This window comes from Tamandua tetradactyla, chromosome 15 (genome assembly GCF_023851605.1).
Source record: "Tamandua tetradactyla isolate mTamTet1 chromosome 15, mTamTet1.pri, whole genome shotgun sequence".
NCBI classification, from domain to species: domain Eukaryota; kingdom Metazoa; phylum Chordata; class Mammalia; order Pilosa; family Myrmecophagidae; genus Tamandua; species Tamandua tetradactyla.
In genome coordinates, this window is record NC_135341.1 from 21,370,534 (window position 1) to 21,387,185 (window position 16,652).

General features: G+C 39.1%; 1 protein-coding gene across 1 annotated transcript in view; it reads right to left on the minus strand.

Moving 5' to 3' along the window:
• Positions 1–6,883, minus strand: part of SYNPR (synaptoporin) — a 321,242-nt gene extending 314,359 nt beyond the window's left edge. The window contains exons 1-2 of the mRNA XM_077128798.1: positions 6,633–6,883; positions 6,448–6,513 (exon numbers count right to left, since the gene is read on the minus strand). Coding sequence (XP_076984913.1) covers positions 6,448–6,513; positions 6,633–6,650 — 84 coding nt within the window. The 5' untranslated portion in view covers positions 6,651–6,883. The remainder of the gene's footprint in view (positions 1–6,447; positions 6,514–6,632) is intronic.
• Between the last annotated feature and the right edge of the window lie 9,769 nt (positions 6,884–16,652).

Below are 16,652 nucleotides of genomic sequence, written 5' to 3' on the forward strand. Positions count from 1 at the left end.
ATATTGAAATGCTTTGTTATCAACAACATGCATGTCAAGTATGCAGTATGATGTTTGCTTGGGAAACACAGCTCAGAATTTAGATTCAGGAGTGAAGATTATATAAATGCTAGAACCTCCATTTAAATCAAGAAGACCTATACTCATTTTAGAGACCATGTCTATGGCTGGCTATCTTTGGGAAGGCAGATAAGCAGAAAGGAAAGGCAGATGGAAATATGAAGTCCTGGGATTAGAGCAGAAATGGTATGGCAAAACTGAGTGGGACGGAGGGGAGTAGATGTCAAAGAAATAGAATTAGAGGAAGCAGGCAAGCTGATCAAGCAGTTAATTTCCTAGGGATGGTATCTGTACCTGCAGCTTTATGTTAGGAGACTATATGAGCCAAGCAAACATTACTTGGGGGAGTTTAAGTCCATTTGATGTCTTACACCTGTAGCAATTCTTGTCCTGTTTCGCCATAATCCATTACACATAAATACACATACAGCTGTAAATCCAGAGCCTTGTAAATAATGGAGAAAAGAAAGGATGGAAAGGATGTACTAAAAAGTATATATCACATATATATTTATATATATATAAAAGAAAAGAAGGAAATCAAAGGCCTACTGGCAAAGTTCTGAAGTAATATATGAGAAGGAAACAATCAATGCTCAATGGAATAGAGAACTGTCATAACTTAGTACTCCAGAAAAAGTCTGAGAAATGTAGTAAATTCAGTATTTTTCACCATTTCCAAATGATGGTTTAAGAATTTTGCTGAATGTACTTTATTAATCATCATGGAATAAATGGAATGTACCACCAGTCAGTGCTACACCCTGAATTTCTGTTTTGACCTGAAAGATACTGAAAAGTACCTTGATGCATTTAAGTAGAGCTTAGGAATTTGGGGTTTTGCCTGAAAGTCTTTGAAATTGGCTAAAGCTTTTCCGTTAAGTCTTGATTTTTACTTTTGTTACTCAGACTTTAAATCTACTGTGTCCCTGAGCTCTTCCAAAGGAAAGAACTCATTAATAAAGTGCATTTTTTCCTTAAGGCTATAAAATCCAAAAGTGGAAGATGACTTTACAGATAATGTCATTTCACATGGTCAGTTCATACGAAATAATTTAAAATATGAGTTCCTTTGAAGAATTCCTCATGTGTACACTATGGATGAGTGATATACCTATGATTCCTTATGTATGCCATGACTTTCCTTCAGTCTCTCCCCTTCCTTCCCCACCACATCTCAAATTGTACTCTTCTGAAAAAGCAATTTTAACATTTCAGTGACATAAATCTATATTTTACTTTATGCTTATACAAATTCACAACACATGCAAAGCAACTTTTTTCTTTTTACAAAAACAGTATTATACTCTATATATTAGAAATACAGAGTATAATACTCTATATTTAGAGTATTTGATTAGAAATTTGATTGAATAAATTTGTTTTGACGTGCTGATTAAAATAATAAAATCAGTTTTTCCCACTTAATAATTTCATTAAATACAATCACATGTATTGGTATTCCAGGTCAATGTATATTAATTTAATTCATTCTTTTTAATTGCATGATACTATTTCACGATATGAAGGAATCACACTTTAACAATTTTTCTACTAATAGACTTATTATTTCCAGTCTTCCCTCTACAAATGATGCTGCAATAAATATCCTTGAACATATATTCAAACATACACTTTTATTTCTGCAGCATAAATACAGAAAAGAAGAATTGTAGCTTAAAGGCCTTACCCATACCAACTGTAAAGCTGCTCTCCATTCCTCTGAAAAGCTTCCCCAGAAACGTTAGAAACCAGGGTATTTTTAGGACTCTGTCACTCTCAATTGAAAATTTCTGCTGATTAACTACTGTTTACCCAGCACTATGACAGACACTGGTGGAGAACACAGAAATAAACAGTACCAATGTTTCGCCATCTAAGGGAGCGCACTCTTAAAGGAGATACAGATAGAATATGCAGTCAAGTACTCCAGTCTTTGTGAATCAGATTGACTATTTCGAACTGTTCATACAGCTTCTTATACAGTTATATACTGTACACCTCTAAGGTCAATCTATTTTTCCCCTAAATACAAAATCATGTCAACCCCATTACCCCTGCAGAGAATGGTCAAAAGCATTATCGCTTTCTAAAAACTCAACATTCACCATTCTGTGATTATTCCAAAATTGAGAGGGTAGATAAATTTGGAATAAATTAAAGCAGAGAACCACTTTGATTTATATTCCAAACCCCAGAATCACGGCACCTTCAGTCACAGAAATGAATTATGCGTCATGCAATTATAGAAAAACTCAGATTCAGTCATAATTCAACAGTGAACCATGATCACATGCATTTTAATACAGGGAGTGAAACAGCAGTTGAAATCAAGAGAGCATCTACTGGCTTCAAAGAACATTCTGGAATACCTGGTATATGAATTTTTATTCTTACCTTTGAGTGTCAGATGAATTCTTAATTTTAAGTGGATATACAGCTAACAGCCAGAACCAATGAATATCCATAAAAAACCACACTTAATAAGTTTCTATAATTTCTTAGAAAAACATCCAGAAAGTTGTCTAGAGACAAAGTTAGGAAAAGGAAGCAAAAGTGGAGCAGTCAAAAAAATGACTACTCAATTTAACTATTTAATCCCTTTAAGCTGCATTTTTGTCATCTATCAAAGGAGACTCTTGGGCTAAGTGAACTCTACTATATTGGAAGATAGACTAAGGGATGGCCCCAAGAAACACATTTATAAAATTCTACCATTTGCTGGCCATGTGACCTGGAACTTCTCCCTGGGTCTGCATTTTTCTCAATCGTAAGATGGGACTGACCATTCCCACATCCCAGGATGACGAAAGGGTTGACTGTAGAGGGGCCTTACTGGGTCTCATGGATGGTAGCTGCTCAGTATGTTTGTTCAGTTTGAATCTAATATTTCCCCCTGGCTTTAAAATTGTGTTTTTGTAAAACATATTTCTTTGTTCCACTTCTAGCACGCATTTCCATATAAATTTGCATGTTTAAAGACATGATCTTATAAGATCAAACTCAATCTAACTTGAGAGGTGGATATTGAATAATATAAACCTTGGACTTGGCCATTACCTCATCTACCCAATGGATCTACTGATGGGATTTAACATATAACTTGTTCTTCAATTTTTCCTCTATGAAACTATTATCTGTATGTACTGAAGTTTTAAAAAACATGCATTCATCTATTCTATAGCAATTTTAAGTCAACAAAGTAAAATGCTTCTTTGCCCTTGTTTTATATTAGAAAATAAGAAAACAGAGCTATTATCTGAGGCCATTATCCAAAAAATCTACACTGAAAATATCATTTTCAAATACCTAACCTGATCTTTGATCTAAAGAATCCTTTTGGTGAGCTTCCATGAGATGTTCTCCTTCACACACTTGTTTGCAAGCTCCATAGGGCAAGAACTGTGTCACTTTGGGGCAACATAGAATACACAGTGTACAGGTCAGGCCTGGAAGGTCCTGTGTGCTTATGTACGCTTTTTGAATGAGTGAATATTCTATTTTATTATGTGTAGGTAGATATACACCTACAGAATATCAAAGACTAAAGAGGGGAAACCTGGATAATATTATGATAATGACAATATTCCCTCATTATATGCTATATGCGAATAACAATCCGTACATACTTATTCAATTCTTTATTTGTATTATACATATACTAAAAATTATATAAACTGAGTTAAACTTTAACACTTGAGGAACGTTTATGCCCAAAGCATGGCAAGGACCAAGTGACATTAGTATAGTTTTCTCCCAGTTTTGAAACCTTAAAAATTTCGTTAGTGGCAATGTTAAAGAACAGAACTGTGTTCAGGGCATGTAACATTCATGAGTAAATAGGTGTGCTAGGAAATCTTCTAGGAGCTACAGATACAATGATAAAAATATGATCTCCAAACTCAAGGAGTAAGTGATACAGACACTGCACAAGTGCAAACTATATAAATATGCCTTCCCATGTGGCCCAATATCCCAGCATAGAATTACATAAGAAATAGCCCAACCACAACAAAAATGATAGAAAGGAATTAAAACATTTCTCCAGTGTTTCATGAAAATGTCTAAAAATATATATATACCACAAAACTACTTTAAAATCCTTTTTAAAAATCCTCTCTCACTCTGTCAATCTCTTCTACAGAGAAAGACACCTGAGAGTGGCTCCCCACCCCACCACATGCATACAAAATAGATTTTCTTTCCCTTTTTTCTCCAGTAGTTAAAACTTTCTAAACAATTAGACTTCTTTCTCCCTGCTCCATTCCTTTACTTTTAAAAAAATTTAGATCAGCTTAATTTGTCTATTTTTAAAGTTATTTTTGTCCATTATTCAGCCTTTGTTCCCAAATGAGAGTCTGATAACTGCTTTACAAGTACAAGCCCTTCCTCCTTAGAGGCCTAGAAGAAAAGGAGGAAAGATTATAAACATACTACTTATCTCTCCGTCTCCCCCCACCCGCCCCAACCAGACACACCAAGAAAAACGTAACTATACCACAATGTAACAAATTCTATTCTTATAGAATGAACAAAATGTAATGGAATCCCAAAGAATTGGATGAATCAAGTTTAGGTAGAGGAAAGGGGAAGGAGTAAATATGAGCAATGTCAGCACTGAGTAAATAACATTGAAACTGAGTTTAAAAGACAAACTTTTTTTTTTTTTCTAGATTTGGGGTGTGAGGCTATTTCATGCTGTGTGAACAAACATAGTAATGGCATTAAGGTAAAATATGCTTTTGGGTTTGAGGAGACTTGGCAGAGCTCAGGATGGTGGTTCTCAAACTTTAATGCGCATTAGAGATTCATAGGCACCAACCCTCTCAGTGTTTTCGTTTGGGAATCTTAGGTGGTGCCCACACTTAAGTGGGTCCAGGCTGACCACACTTTGAAATATATCCATAGAGGCTGTGCAGTGACAAGAAATAATGCCTGCGACAGGATTGAGGAGAACATATATTAATATTTCAGGTAAGCAATAATGTGAAACAATAAGAGATTATGCCAGAAAAGGATATCAGATCTTTGAACTTTGTTTTGAGAGAAAATGGCTTGGCAATGGAGCTATAATTTTGATCAATAAACCACTCTTTGACAGCAAATACGGACTGAATGACTGAAAGTGGGCAGAATTCTGAGAAAACCAAATGAAAGTTTTCTGAACTGTACTTCTCGTTCTATTTAATTTGGCTGTAAGGAAAACAGTTACAGAAAAGCCTGCTCAGAGCCTCTAGTTCAAGTCTTCCAAATATCACCTTAATGTATGTCAAATCAATACATTCATGCATTTTTATCCAGGTTTACAAATAAGGCAAATGTGATTATACTGTAGATCATCCATATAAACATATAAACATGTGCCATTGTTGTATAGCAAAAAAGTGACACAATCCCTAGGAGCTAAGATTTGGAAGCACAGAACATGCTCTTACATAATTTCCCAGCTACCAGGGGTTAGGGCCAGTGATTAATGCTACATGACGGGCTTTGAACTTTCTGTTCAGATACGTTCATTTGTCTTTCAGAGCTCCTAGCAAGAGGGAATGTGTGACCTGCAGATTTCACTCGGAATAACCATCATTCAAGCCAACAACCCTGGCATTGCTCTGCTGGCACCATGAGATAATCATTTCTATGCCTCATTTCTCTGCCCATAGACAAGTTAGCATAGGCCTGTCAGGGCGGTTTTTAAAAAGGGATAAAAAAGAAGCATGATACAACTGCCTAAATCTCAGTCGTTGAAGAAAGCTTTGCAAAAAAGCCTGGTGGGTTCTTCTGGGAAGAACTGGAAGAGCTTCACAGGAGTGGTCAGAGGAGAGAAACTGTAGCAGAGAAGGATGTTCTCTCTCCCTCAACATCTGTAACGGTGCTCCCAGTGTATCCCTCGCTCCAGCTCCGCAGAACGGTTGACTAAAGTGCTTCCAGCATCCCAGTCCCCGCGAGGAGCTGCCCCAGTGCTCACCAACTCTCCGAGCCTGGCCCCATGCTTCCAGCGCCTCTGCTCAGTCCTAGGTCTCTTCTCTCATCATTTCACCCCTGCAAAGGCCCAGGTGAGGGGCCCCAGCCCAGCTACAGCTCCCCTCCCCATCTGCCGAGGACGCTTCTTTCAACTGCCCCTGCGCATTCGCAAGCGGTGAGGTGAGATAACACTTCGTCTACGCGCCTGCAAAAAAGCCCTGCACACTCCCGCCTCCAAGCGGGATCCCGGGTCCTTTCTCCGCCACCCTGGAATGGCATGTTGGCTCTGGAAGTGGGGAGGACTGAAGTAAGGGGGTTGGATCCCCGGCTCTGAGGACAACTGAACAGAGAGCACCCCACCCGACCTCTCCACACCTGCTCGTTCGCTGCCTCGACACCCCTCCCCTCACATACAGGGCTACTCACCAATTCCAGGGCTCGCAGGAAGGCGAGGGGCTCCTTCAGCGCCCGGAATGTGCCCACTGAGGCCAGCTTCGGACGAACAAGACAAGAGAGAGAGAGAGAAAAAAGCGTGAGGAAGGGGGCTGGGGGCGCATCTCCAGAGCCACAGGGTCCCCCAGCATCAGCCGCCTTGCCCAGTTCTGTCCTACCTGACTCACAGGGTCCATAGCTCTTCCTCGCTCCGTCTCTTCTCCCACACGTTCCCTTTAAAAAATGTAGTTCTATTGACCCGTCTTCGTCCTCAGGGCCAGAACTCCCCTCGGGAACAGCCCGAGGAGTGAGGGCCCAGGAGCAGGGCTGCGAGAGCAGGGGGCCGGCGACACCCAGCTCCCCGGCGCTAGCTCGCTCTGGGCTCGGGAAAACCTAGCGCGCCGGCGAGGCGAACCCAGCCAGCCAGGGGTGGGGAGGGAAGAATTGGGGTAGGGGAGAGGCAATCTGGGAGGAGAGAAACCCAAGCAGCCAGAGAAAGGCTGTAATTGGCCAACCGCGAGCTCCAGAGGGAAGGGCGAGAGGGTGGGCGAGGCAGAACTGGCAGGCATTGGTGCACGCTCAGCCTCGCGCGCCCGGTTGCCCTCGGGCTCCCGGGAAACTTCGGGGCTGTCGCCTGGGGGAAAGCGGACTTTGGCAAGGTCGGTTGGCAGCGCTCCCCTGAAGAAGGGGGTTGCAGATACAGGAAAAGCACCCGCACGGTATATGGGACAGGTGTATAAGTTCTGGTGGCTTCTGAACACTAAGGGAAAATTATTTGTTGACTTGTTCACTCCTCAAGCGTTTATGGAACGTCCTCCACGTGGCCAGGCAGTGCCAGGTGCTGGGGAAACAGCAAAGAGTGGGATAAGCGCTGCCTTTTCTTCCAGGGGCAAACAGGGTTGGGAGTGGACAGTGGTGTCAGAGGGTGAGCACAGGTGTTGCAGGGCACGTAGCAGGGACATCCATCCTATTCGGGTGAGGATAAAGACAGAAAGGGAGAAAGGGGGAGACAAATTAATCTTGAATATGGGTGCATGTGCCAGGCAGATAATCTTCACGACCACTGTGTACGGCCAGGTGCACATTATTATGTTCATTTTAAAGTGGAAAACAGGCGTGGTCAACCTGAATTAGCTGAAAAACAGCTGCTGAGGGACTAAACAGAGATTGCACTGTAGGTACCTGTAAAACTCATGCTCTCTCTAAGATCCTCTATAATCCGGGCCTATCCAATTAAATTATACCTATAATTTAAGCCTCACAAAATTAAATTTGGATTCATAAACAGGGCTCTGACTCCCGCGCCCCACCTCTTTTGCTCAGTTAACTCAGACTCTTCCTTTATTCTAGCAAAGAATGTTTTTTTCTGTTAGTCTGCTAACCTTCAGCAAATAATAACAGCAACAAAACAGCTGAGTTCTTTTTATGAGTCAGAAACTGTGCTAAGAGTTTTACAAACATTACTTCATTAAACCATCACAAAATCCCCAGAGAATGGTAACATTATTATTCCTGGTTAGGAGATAAAGGAGTGGAAGCTCTGGGAGGTGTTCTGCTCAAAGTCCCACAGCTAGAAGGCAATGAAGCCAAAATCAAATTTAAAAAAGAGCCAGGGGGAAAAAAAAATCAGCAGCCTTAGCCACTACACCATATAGCTCATGTGTTGCCTTCATTCTCACTCCCTTTGGACTGGATTCCATGCATGAAGTGGTCTCCCAGCAACACAGATAGTCCATCTGTTTACTACAAAGGTTCGCCAACAAGGTTTGGAGTTTGTGGGTATGTGGGGTTGTGTGTATGTGTGTATAATATTTAGGAATGGGAGAGAAAGATGGAAAGGAACAATGTACAGTCTAAATGGGGTAGGAAGTCCACCAAAATTGGATAAGAAGGAGTGCTTCCAGTGAGGAATGTCCCTGCCCATGGAATTTGTTAGAGAAAAACTAGAAATTTCGGGAGTAGGTAAATCACTAAAGTGCTTCCAGTTGCACCATCTGCAGTCAACCAGTTTTGCTCCTACTGCTCTTTCTACATATAGAGAGTGTCAAAAACAATTAGAAACAGTTGTTTAAAAAATATGGCATTTTCCAACTACTAGGGGAGGGTGAGAGAACTAACATTATCAAGCACTTAGTATGTGCCCTGCAGTTGGCATGTATGATCTCATGGCTGACATTGCTTAACCTCTTCAAGCCTTCTGGTTTTTTGTTTAAATTTTTTTTAACTAAGCCAAAATGGAGCAAATAATAGCTACCTTAGCTGGTTATGAGGACTCGAGATTCTGTAGATATTTTAAATATCTAGGGCAGAGCCTGACTCGTCATAGTCTTTCTGCATGCATTAGTTCATTTATCAACTCTCAGACTTCTGTAGAAGCAAAGACGAAGACTTAGAGGTCCACATCAGAGGCATGGTAGATAGAATCGTTGTCCCATCACTCCCTGCAGTGCCCACCCTCCTTTTACATGCTTGCCGTTTTGAACCCAGGAGTTGCCCTATAACTTGCTGTAACCAATGAAATGTGGGCAGATTTAATCTATTTGTTTCTGGGTGCAAGTTTTAAGAATAAGTACCTAATTTGCCATCTCCTTTGTTTTCTTCTACTGTGAAAAATATAATGTTCTACCCAGAGGCTTCTCTTTCAACCTGGGTCTTGGCATGAGGATAGTGTGGAGCAGAGCTACAGCCAGACCTTGATGAACTTGGAGTTGAGCAAGAAATTCATTTTGAGTTATGAGTTACTGAGATTTGGGCTCTCTTATTATACATTACAACAAAACCTAAACTGATTGATACAGGAGTTTGCATAGCTAGTAAGTGACTGAACCAAGATTCCAACCTGAGTCTACATGACCTCACTATCCTTGCTCCTTCTATCACAGTCAACTAGATCATGGGTTATAACATCTTCTGCATATTTTAATAATGATAATAATGATCATAATAATATCTACTGATTGCCTGCTACCTGCCAGGGACCGAGCTAAGTACTTTGCATATATCATTTCAACATACTTATTCAATGGATAGCTTATCCAGGCTTAGAAAGGCTAAGTAAATTGCCCAAGGTCATTTAAACATTTGTATCTCTTTAGTCAGGGATAGTGATTTATTTAAAATATTCCTCATTTGCATATCATTTAAGCTGCAAACTTGGCACAGATGAAGTATGATTACTGAGCCTATTTCCTACGTCCCTGTTCACATGCACCATTCCTCCTTCCTAATATCATAGCATTTTTTCCCCAATTCTCCAAACACCATGTGAAGGAAGCCAGAATTGTGGCAAATGGCGACGTAATAGCTTAGACAACAATTGTACATTGTCAGAGGATGCTTTTCACGTTCCAGAAATATGTGAGCTTCCAACAGCTGCATCACCAAAATAACCCAGAGTTCCATATCACACTTGCAATGTTAAATATTTTGTAGACTTTGGGGTTAGAACCTCTGCATTCAGGCTTGGAAATAACTTTGGTTTCCTGAAGAACTAGGTTGGGAGAGGTAGGGGAATGGTGCAGATACCACCCCAAGATTACTATCAGAAGCTGAGGGTAACCCCCTTCTCTTCTGCCCTGAGATGATGAAAAATGATTTCCCTGTTACCATAAAAAATCTATCATAATGGCTTAAAGATCGTGTTGACTTTGTTGGGAGCATAAATGGACCCATTTTAGTGTCCTTCCTTGATTTTGGAACTAAAAAAATTTCTGAATTTTCTTTCCCTTTGGGCCGGGGGCTCACAGGTATGCACACTAATTTTGGCACAGCAGGATAAATTCATTTACTGTACTGACTCTCATTAGAGGGGGATTTGTCCCCTTCCCTTCCACCCACCCCAGGGACATTTGACAACGTCTGTAGACATTTGTGATTCTTACGAATGGAGGATACCTGGCACTAATGGGGGGGGGGTGTTCAGGGTACCATTCAATTTCCTATGATCCAGAGGAATGGTCCCCCCACAGCAAAGAGTTATCTGGAAAATGTCAATAGTGCCAAAGTTGGAAAACCCTAACTTATTCAGGAAGTAAGAATGGAGTGCTAGGATATGCTAGCATGGCATACGTACTAGTGATGGGCTATAAATGGCTTAAGATTCCTGCCTTCACAGAGCTTATATTGTAGTACGAAATACCTTAAGCCCAATTTCTTAAAGCTCAATATTTTCTAAAATAAAGCAAATAAAAACAAAAGTCAAGTTTCATAAAACCAACAATTTTGTACCTCCAAGAGAGTTCATCTTGAATCAAAAACTGCAAAAGCCCAGGTAGTAGGGCTGCAATAGAAGGGGTTGCGTTATCCAGGCAAATGAAATCCCGTTCTCAATGAAATAGACACCTGGCTTTCATCTTCCTTTGTCTCTTGTGGTAAAGAGGAAAAAGTAATTTAAAATATTATCCATAGCAACCTAACAGAGGAGGAAACACTGCCCATATGTTCGGAAATCTAAAATACTGCGAATAAGAAATGAGTGGGAGTCAAAATATTATATGTTTAACTTGCTGCTCACCTGAGTTGTTCAAATCTTGAGAGAGTGAGTGGTAAAGCAAAGGCCAGTAATGTGTTGTGTAATTATTTGTTTTTATGTTTAGTTTGCAAAGGCTACTGATACACAGGAGAGGAGGTGTTTGGACATATTTTCAAGAACTCAAATTTTACAACAAATATGGCATTAACTCTCAACCCAAAGGTCAAATAAAGTGACCTTAACTTTCTCATCTCTTATTGTGGGAGGCTGCAATAAAATGTGTGAACATGTGCGTGTGTGTGTGTGTCTGTATGTAGACGTGTGTTTGGTTTAAAACTTTATCAGAAAATAAGATTTCATAGGCTTCATATGGAAATTCCTCGGTTTCGTATAGGATCGTTCTTAATTAACAATCATAACTGATAAAAAATTCAAACATGGATGGCCAATGTGATTTCTCATTACAAAATGCTAATCCTAACGTGCTAATTCTATTTCTATCTTTATTTGAAACCAAGACAACTGTGTAAATATGGCCATACTTGTATGCATGCAAATTAGAGGACCAAAAATAATGTCAAAGGAGTCACCAATGACCCCACAGAAGAACGATAGTAACAGTGATCATAATTATGACTCTGACAATCGATTAAGTATTAAGTAGATGCTGCATAGAATGCTAAGTGCCTTTATCGGCATAATTTGTTTAATTCTCCATCAACATTATAAGTATACACTTAATCCCATTGTACAGATGAGAAAACATAGGCTCAAAGAAATTAAAAATCGTGAATAAGGCGATTTATTTTTGGTTTAAAACAACCATTTTACTGCGCCCACAGATCTGTGGGTCAGGAATTCTATCTGAGCTCAGCTGAAGGGATTCTTTTGCTTCCTGTGTTTAATGGCTGAGGTCACCCAGAGGTGTTCAGAGCTCTGAATGAGTGCAGCTAGAGGTCCCTAGACGTCTCCACTCTGGTGGCTGAGCTGGATGACTCAGAGACAAGGACAGCAGATTGGGGTGTCTACATATGGCCTCCCCCACAGGGGTTGGCTTTGTCCTACCATGGCCACCTTCGTATGGATTAAGTTTTATGGATAGTAAATAGCAGAATCAGGATTTCCCTCCTACTCGCATAACTTTCGAAGGGAAAGATGATATACAATTTCAATTGCAAATTTGTAAATGTCACAGGCTTTAGGCAAAATATTTTTCCTGCTGAAACATAAACAAAATTTCACTGGAGAAATGAAGTAAAGATGGTGCCATTTTCTACTACTATTAATACTACTGCTGCTGCTACTATTCCTGAATGTACTAGAGCACATTTGGAAAAAGCCCTCCCTTTCTCAAAAGGCTCAATCATTCTAATAATTTTTGTCTCTCCTCATTAGCTGTGTTTTCCAAAATGCTCATCATTTTTGATGTTCTTGGATCATGCCCATGTTTTCATAGACTTGTGGAGCAGAACAGCTTTGAGTTAATATCACCCCACCCACTCCAATTTTTGAGTGAGGTGAAGGAGAGAGTGGTGGCATCTTGCCAACAGTCTTCCCTGGGAGAGGTCTAGCATTCTAGGTGGTGGCACAAGCTCTGGGATCAGATGGCTGAGTTCATCATATCTTGCTTCTGTCACTTCTAGGTGTGTGGGCCTTGAACTAGTCATTTAAACTCTGATCACTCTGCTGCCTTATCTATAAGATGGGGATAAAACTGTACACCCCCACCAGTTTGGAAGAAAGAATAAATAAGTTAATATAAGTAAAGCACCCAGAAGAGTATCTGGCAGCAGATAAGCTAATATAGATATATATTAAAAGGCCAAGAAATTTGACCTACAATAGCAGTAAGAAGATAGTCGATGTTGGCACTCTAAGTGGTTCTCACACAACCACTATTCAAAATAAGCACATTTTTATAAATTATTTCCTTCTGTTTCCTTTACCACTTCATTTCAAAATCTTCATTTATTCCCCCACACCAACCCCAATTCTTCTCTCTTCTTCCTTTGTTCTTAAACCCCTAGCCTGTCTGTTGGTCTTGGATATTTTCCTTGGAGATTAGAAAGAATACTACAAGACTCGAGGATTCATTTAAAACATTCTTTTCAGAGTTTTCAGATACACATACATTTCCTAGGATAACATGATACAAAATAAAATGAATCTTCTTTTTCTGATGATTGTAAGTAGTGCTTTGGCAAAGATTTTTATGATTTTCTTAAAGAGAGTTTTACTTGGTGTGATGGTTAGATTTATGTGTCAACTTGGCCAGGTGTTGGTTCCCAACTGGCCTAACGGTTACTGCAAGGACATTTCATGGCTGGTTGATAAACCAGAAGGCTGGTTTATTAAATCATCAGTCACTTGATTGCATCTGGGGCTTATTACAATCTATGATCAACAGATCAACTACAGGTATGTCTTCTGCAATGAGAGAATCCAATCAACTAGATTTACTCCAATCAATTGAAGATTTTTTAATGGAGAAGAGAGAACTTTCACTTTTTCTTCAGCTAGCCAGCCTCTCCTGCAGAGTTCATTGACCCCCTTCATCGGAGTTGCCAGTTTGTGGCCTGCCCCCCGGAATTTGGACTTGTGCATCCCCACAATTGCATGAGACATATTTATAAAATCTCATTTTTACAGACATCTCCTGTTGGTTCTGTTTCTATAGAGAACCATGATTAATACACTTGGCAACATTTACAAACCCTAATACTTTTATTCTTGTATTAGGGCAGAAATATTTATGGATGAAAAAACTTACAGGCAATCAAGATAGGAGCAATCAGATGGACTCTACCATATCTTTAATAAAGGTATGTAATCCAAAGTTTACTGCATGCTTTTCACTTTATTAAATTCTCCAGATGGTCTTTAGACCTTGTGCTTCAATATGACTAAATGGCTTTTGCATCTGTTCTGAATAAAGACAAGTGAAAATCTGACCCTGTTCAGCAATTATAAGTACTTATTTACTTATTCATTCCTAATCACAACATTTAAATTGAAGAAAACCTTTCAAATTCATTCAGATATTGAATACTAAAAATTGGACCCTTTGGCACTCCATTGTCATGTTCTCTGTCTGCCTGTGTTCTTTCACACAGCTCGGAGACTGTGCAAGGATGCTGCACATGGAGAGTATACAAGTCCAATACCTAAAATTAGTATTTTCCTAAATTATATTGCACTGCACTTTTCCACCTGCTTGGCAAATAATACCCAGAAGAAAGGTACAATTACGTAGATTCTTTGCCATAAATAGAATACAGGTTAAAAAAAAAAAAACAGAAACAGAAGGAAGGAAAGAGGGGCGGAAGAAAAGGAGAGAAGGGACGAGAATGAATGAAAGAAATTCCTTTCTCTAAACCATGGTCAACAAATATCATCATCTAAAATATTTATTTTTTTACCTTAGTTCTATATGACATTAAATACTCATGAAGTGAAAGAGAAATGATTTTTGAAAATGTTAATCACTGCTTAGCTCTATTATTTCTTTAGTCAGAGACCGATTAAGGTAGATTAAGAAATGGAACATGTTGATGAAATTCTTTATCTAGCAATATGAATATTGATTAATTTTTTACTTATACTGACCTATAAATTAACCAAGAGAAAAAAGTGATTTTCTTCTGCATGACTTTTATCTCTATTTAAATGATATTAAGATCAATTAAAGGTAATGGCTTTTGGTTTACTGAGTGTGTATTTATGTTTACGGGGAGAAAATATGAGCATACTAGCATTTTTTGGTATCCTTTCTGCTTATCTATTTATTGTATGCTGTATGGTGGGGGGGGTCACATTTCATTATTTTTTTCCATGTGAGTATCCCTTTATTGCAGCACCATTTGTTGAACTTTTTGTTTTTCTTGTTTGTCTGTTTTTTGGAAAGTGCATGGGCCAGGAATCGAACCTGGGTCTCCTTCTGCATGGTGGGCGAGAATTCTACCACTGAACTACCCTTGCACCCCTCTCTGCTCTATTTATTTAAAAAATACTTATGAGGGTAACACATGTAAAATGCCAAATAATACTGAACTGTGTAAAGTAGAAATCCTTTTTCCCCACCTCCTTCTTCCATTACCCAGAGGTAACCAATTTCCTATAATTAAGCATGTGTATCTGTGTATAGACACACACACATATACATATACATCAAATAAATATATCAGCTATATTTCTAACAGCATATTGTGCTATTCTTTCCAGATGAAATACTGCTATACATATTATTATTCAACCATCTTTTTAAAACTTTACATTATATCATAGTTACTTTTCCCTGTCATTAATACACATCTCCATTATCTTCAGTTGCTGCTTTGTATTGCATTTAGATGTGCCATAATTAACCAATTCTATGTTGTTGAACTTTGAGATTGTACCTATTTGCATGTTGCAATGAACATCATGAGGTATTGTATACTGACAAAATTCCCCAGAAGTGGAATTGCTTGATTGAGTTAAAGAATGTGTTTTAATAGGTAGCCTTCAGCTACCTTCATTCCCATCAAATTTCACAAACAATTTATGGGTGCAAAGAGGTGCATATATTCAACGTCATGTTTTTCCGTGGAAGGAAGTTCATTTTTTTTGGTGTATAGATTCTTTAAGTTATGATATTTTTAGCAAAAACTGATACTTGTCTCTTTGTAGTCACTCTCCTCTTTCTTTAATAATCAATTGCTGAGTTTTAGCCAGGCACATTGTGACTTCTTAGACAAAGACCGCAATTTCTAATCTCCCTTGCAGCTAGGCATCACCACAGAATTAGATTCTGATCAATGGGAAGTGTCTGGCTATGCCCCTGTGCTGCCTTTGCCTCTCTTCTTGCTGGCTTGGATCCACGTATAATGAAAGGAACAGAAGCAGCCACTTTGGAGGTAAAGATGAAAGTCATGCCTAGAGGATAATAGAATCAGTCTGTTACAAGGTAGTATCTTGTTCATGCCAATGTGCTTTGGGGTTTGTTTGGATTTTTTACATGTTTGTTAGACTGTACCCTAATACACTGCCACTCAATGCCCAACTCAAATGGTATCTATTCTGGGAAGACTTCTTGATTTCCATCTCCCTCAGTCATATGCAATCAAAACTGGTTGCTCTTAAATTATTGCTGTTTGTACTTTGAAAATATCTCTTTTAGCACTTATAATCCTTTGATTTTTTTTAAGCTGTCTTAATTTAATTTCTACTTCTCACCCTAGAAGCCTTATCTAGTGCTCCAGACTAAGTTAGGTGCCCTTATTCATGTACTCCCATAGCACCTTGTACTTCTGCATAACAACTGGGCTTATGATTACTTTTGCAATATTTATCTTCCTACTTGCTGCATAAGTTCCACATAAGCAGAACTTTAGCTCCTTTTTTGGTACCTGTGTCTTCAATTCCCATAAAAGACCTGGACCATAGTAAAGCACCGAGAAATCATTTGTTGTATGAATAAACAATCTCCCTACAGAAGAAAATATGGATTACTCATATTTGTAGCCTGTTCGGTACTAGATTCTGTGTTTGGCCCCTATTAGGCAGCCAGTGTTTGTACGGTGGAGCAGATTGAGTTTGAATGGGATGGGATGAGATGTGATGTTTGGATTATCAGTTCTGTGCAGGGCAGTAAATGAATGGTTTTGCTCAAGAATGTCCTTACAAAAGGCTTATCTGGCAGTGTTTCCATTAACAAATATTTTAAGATCCTTTATATCTGAGAAATGGT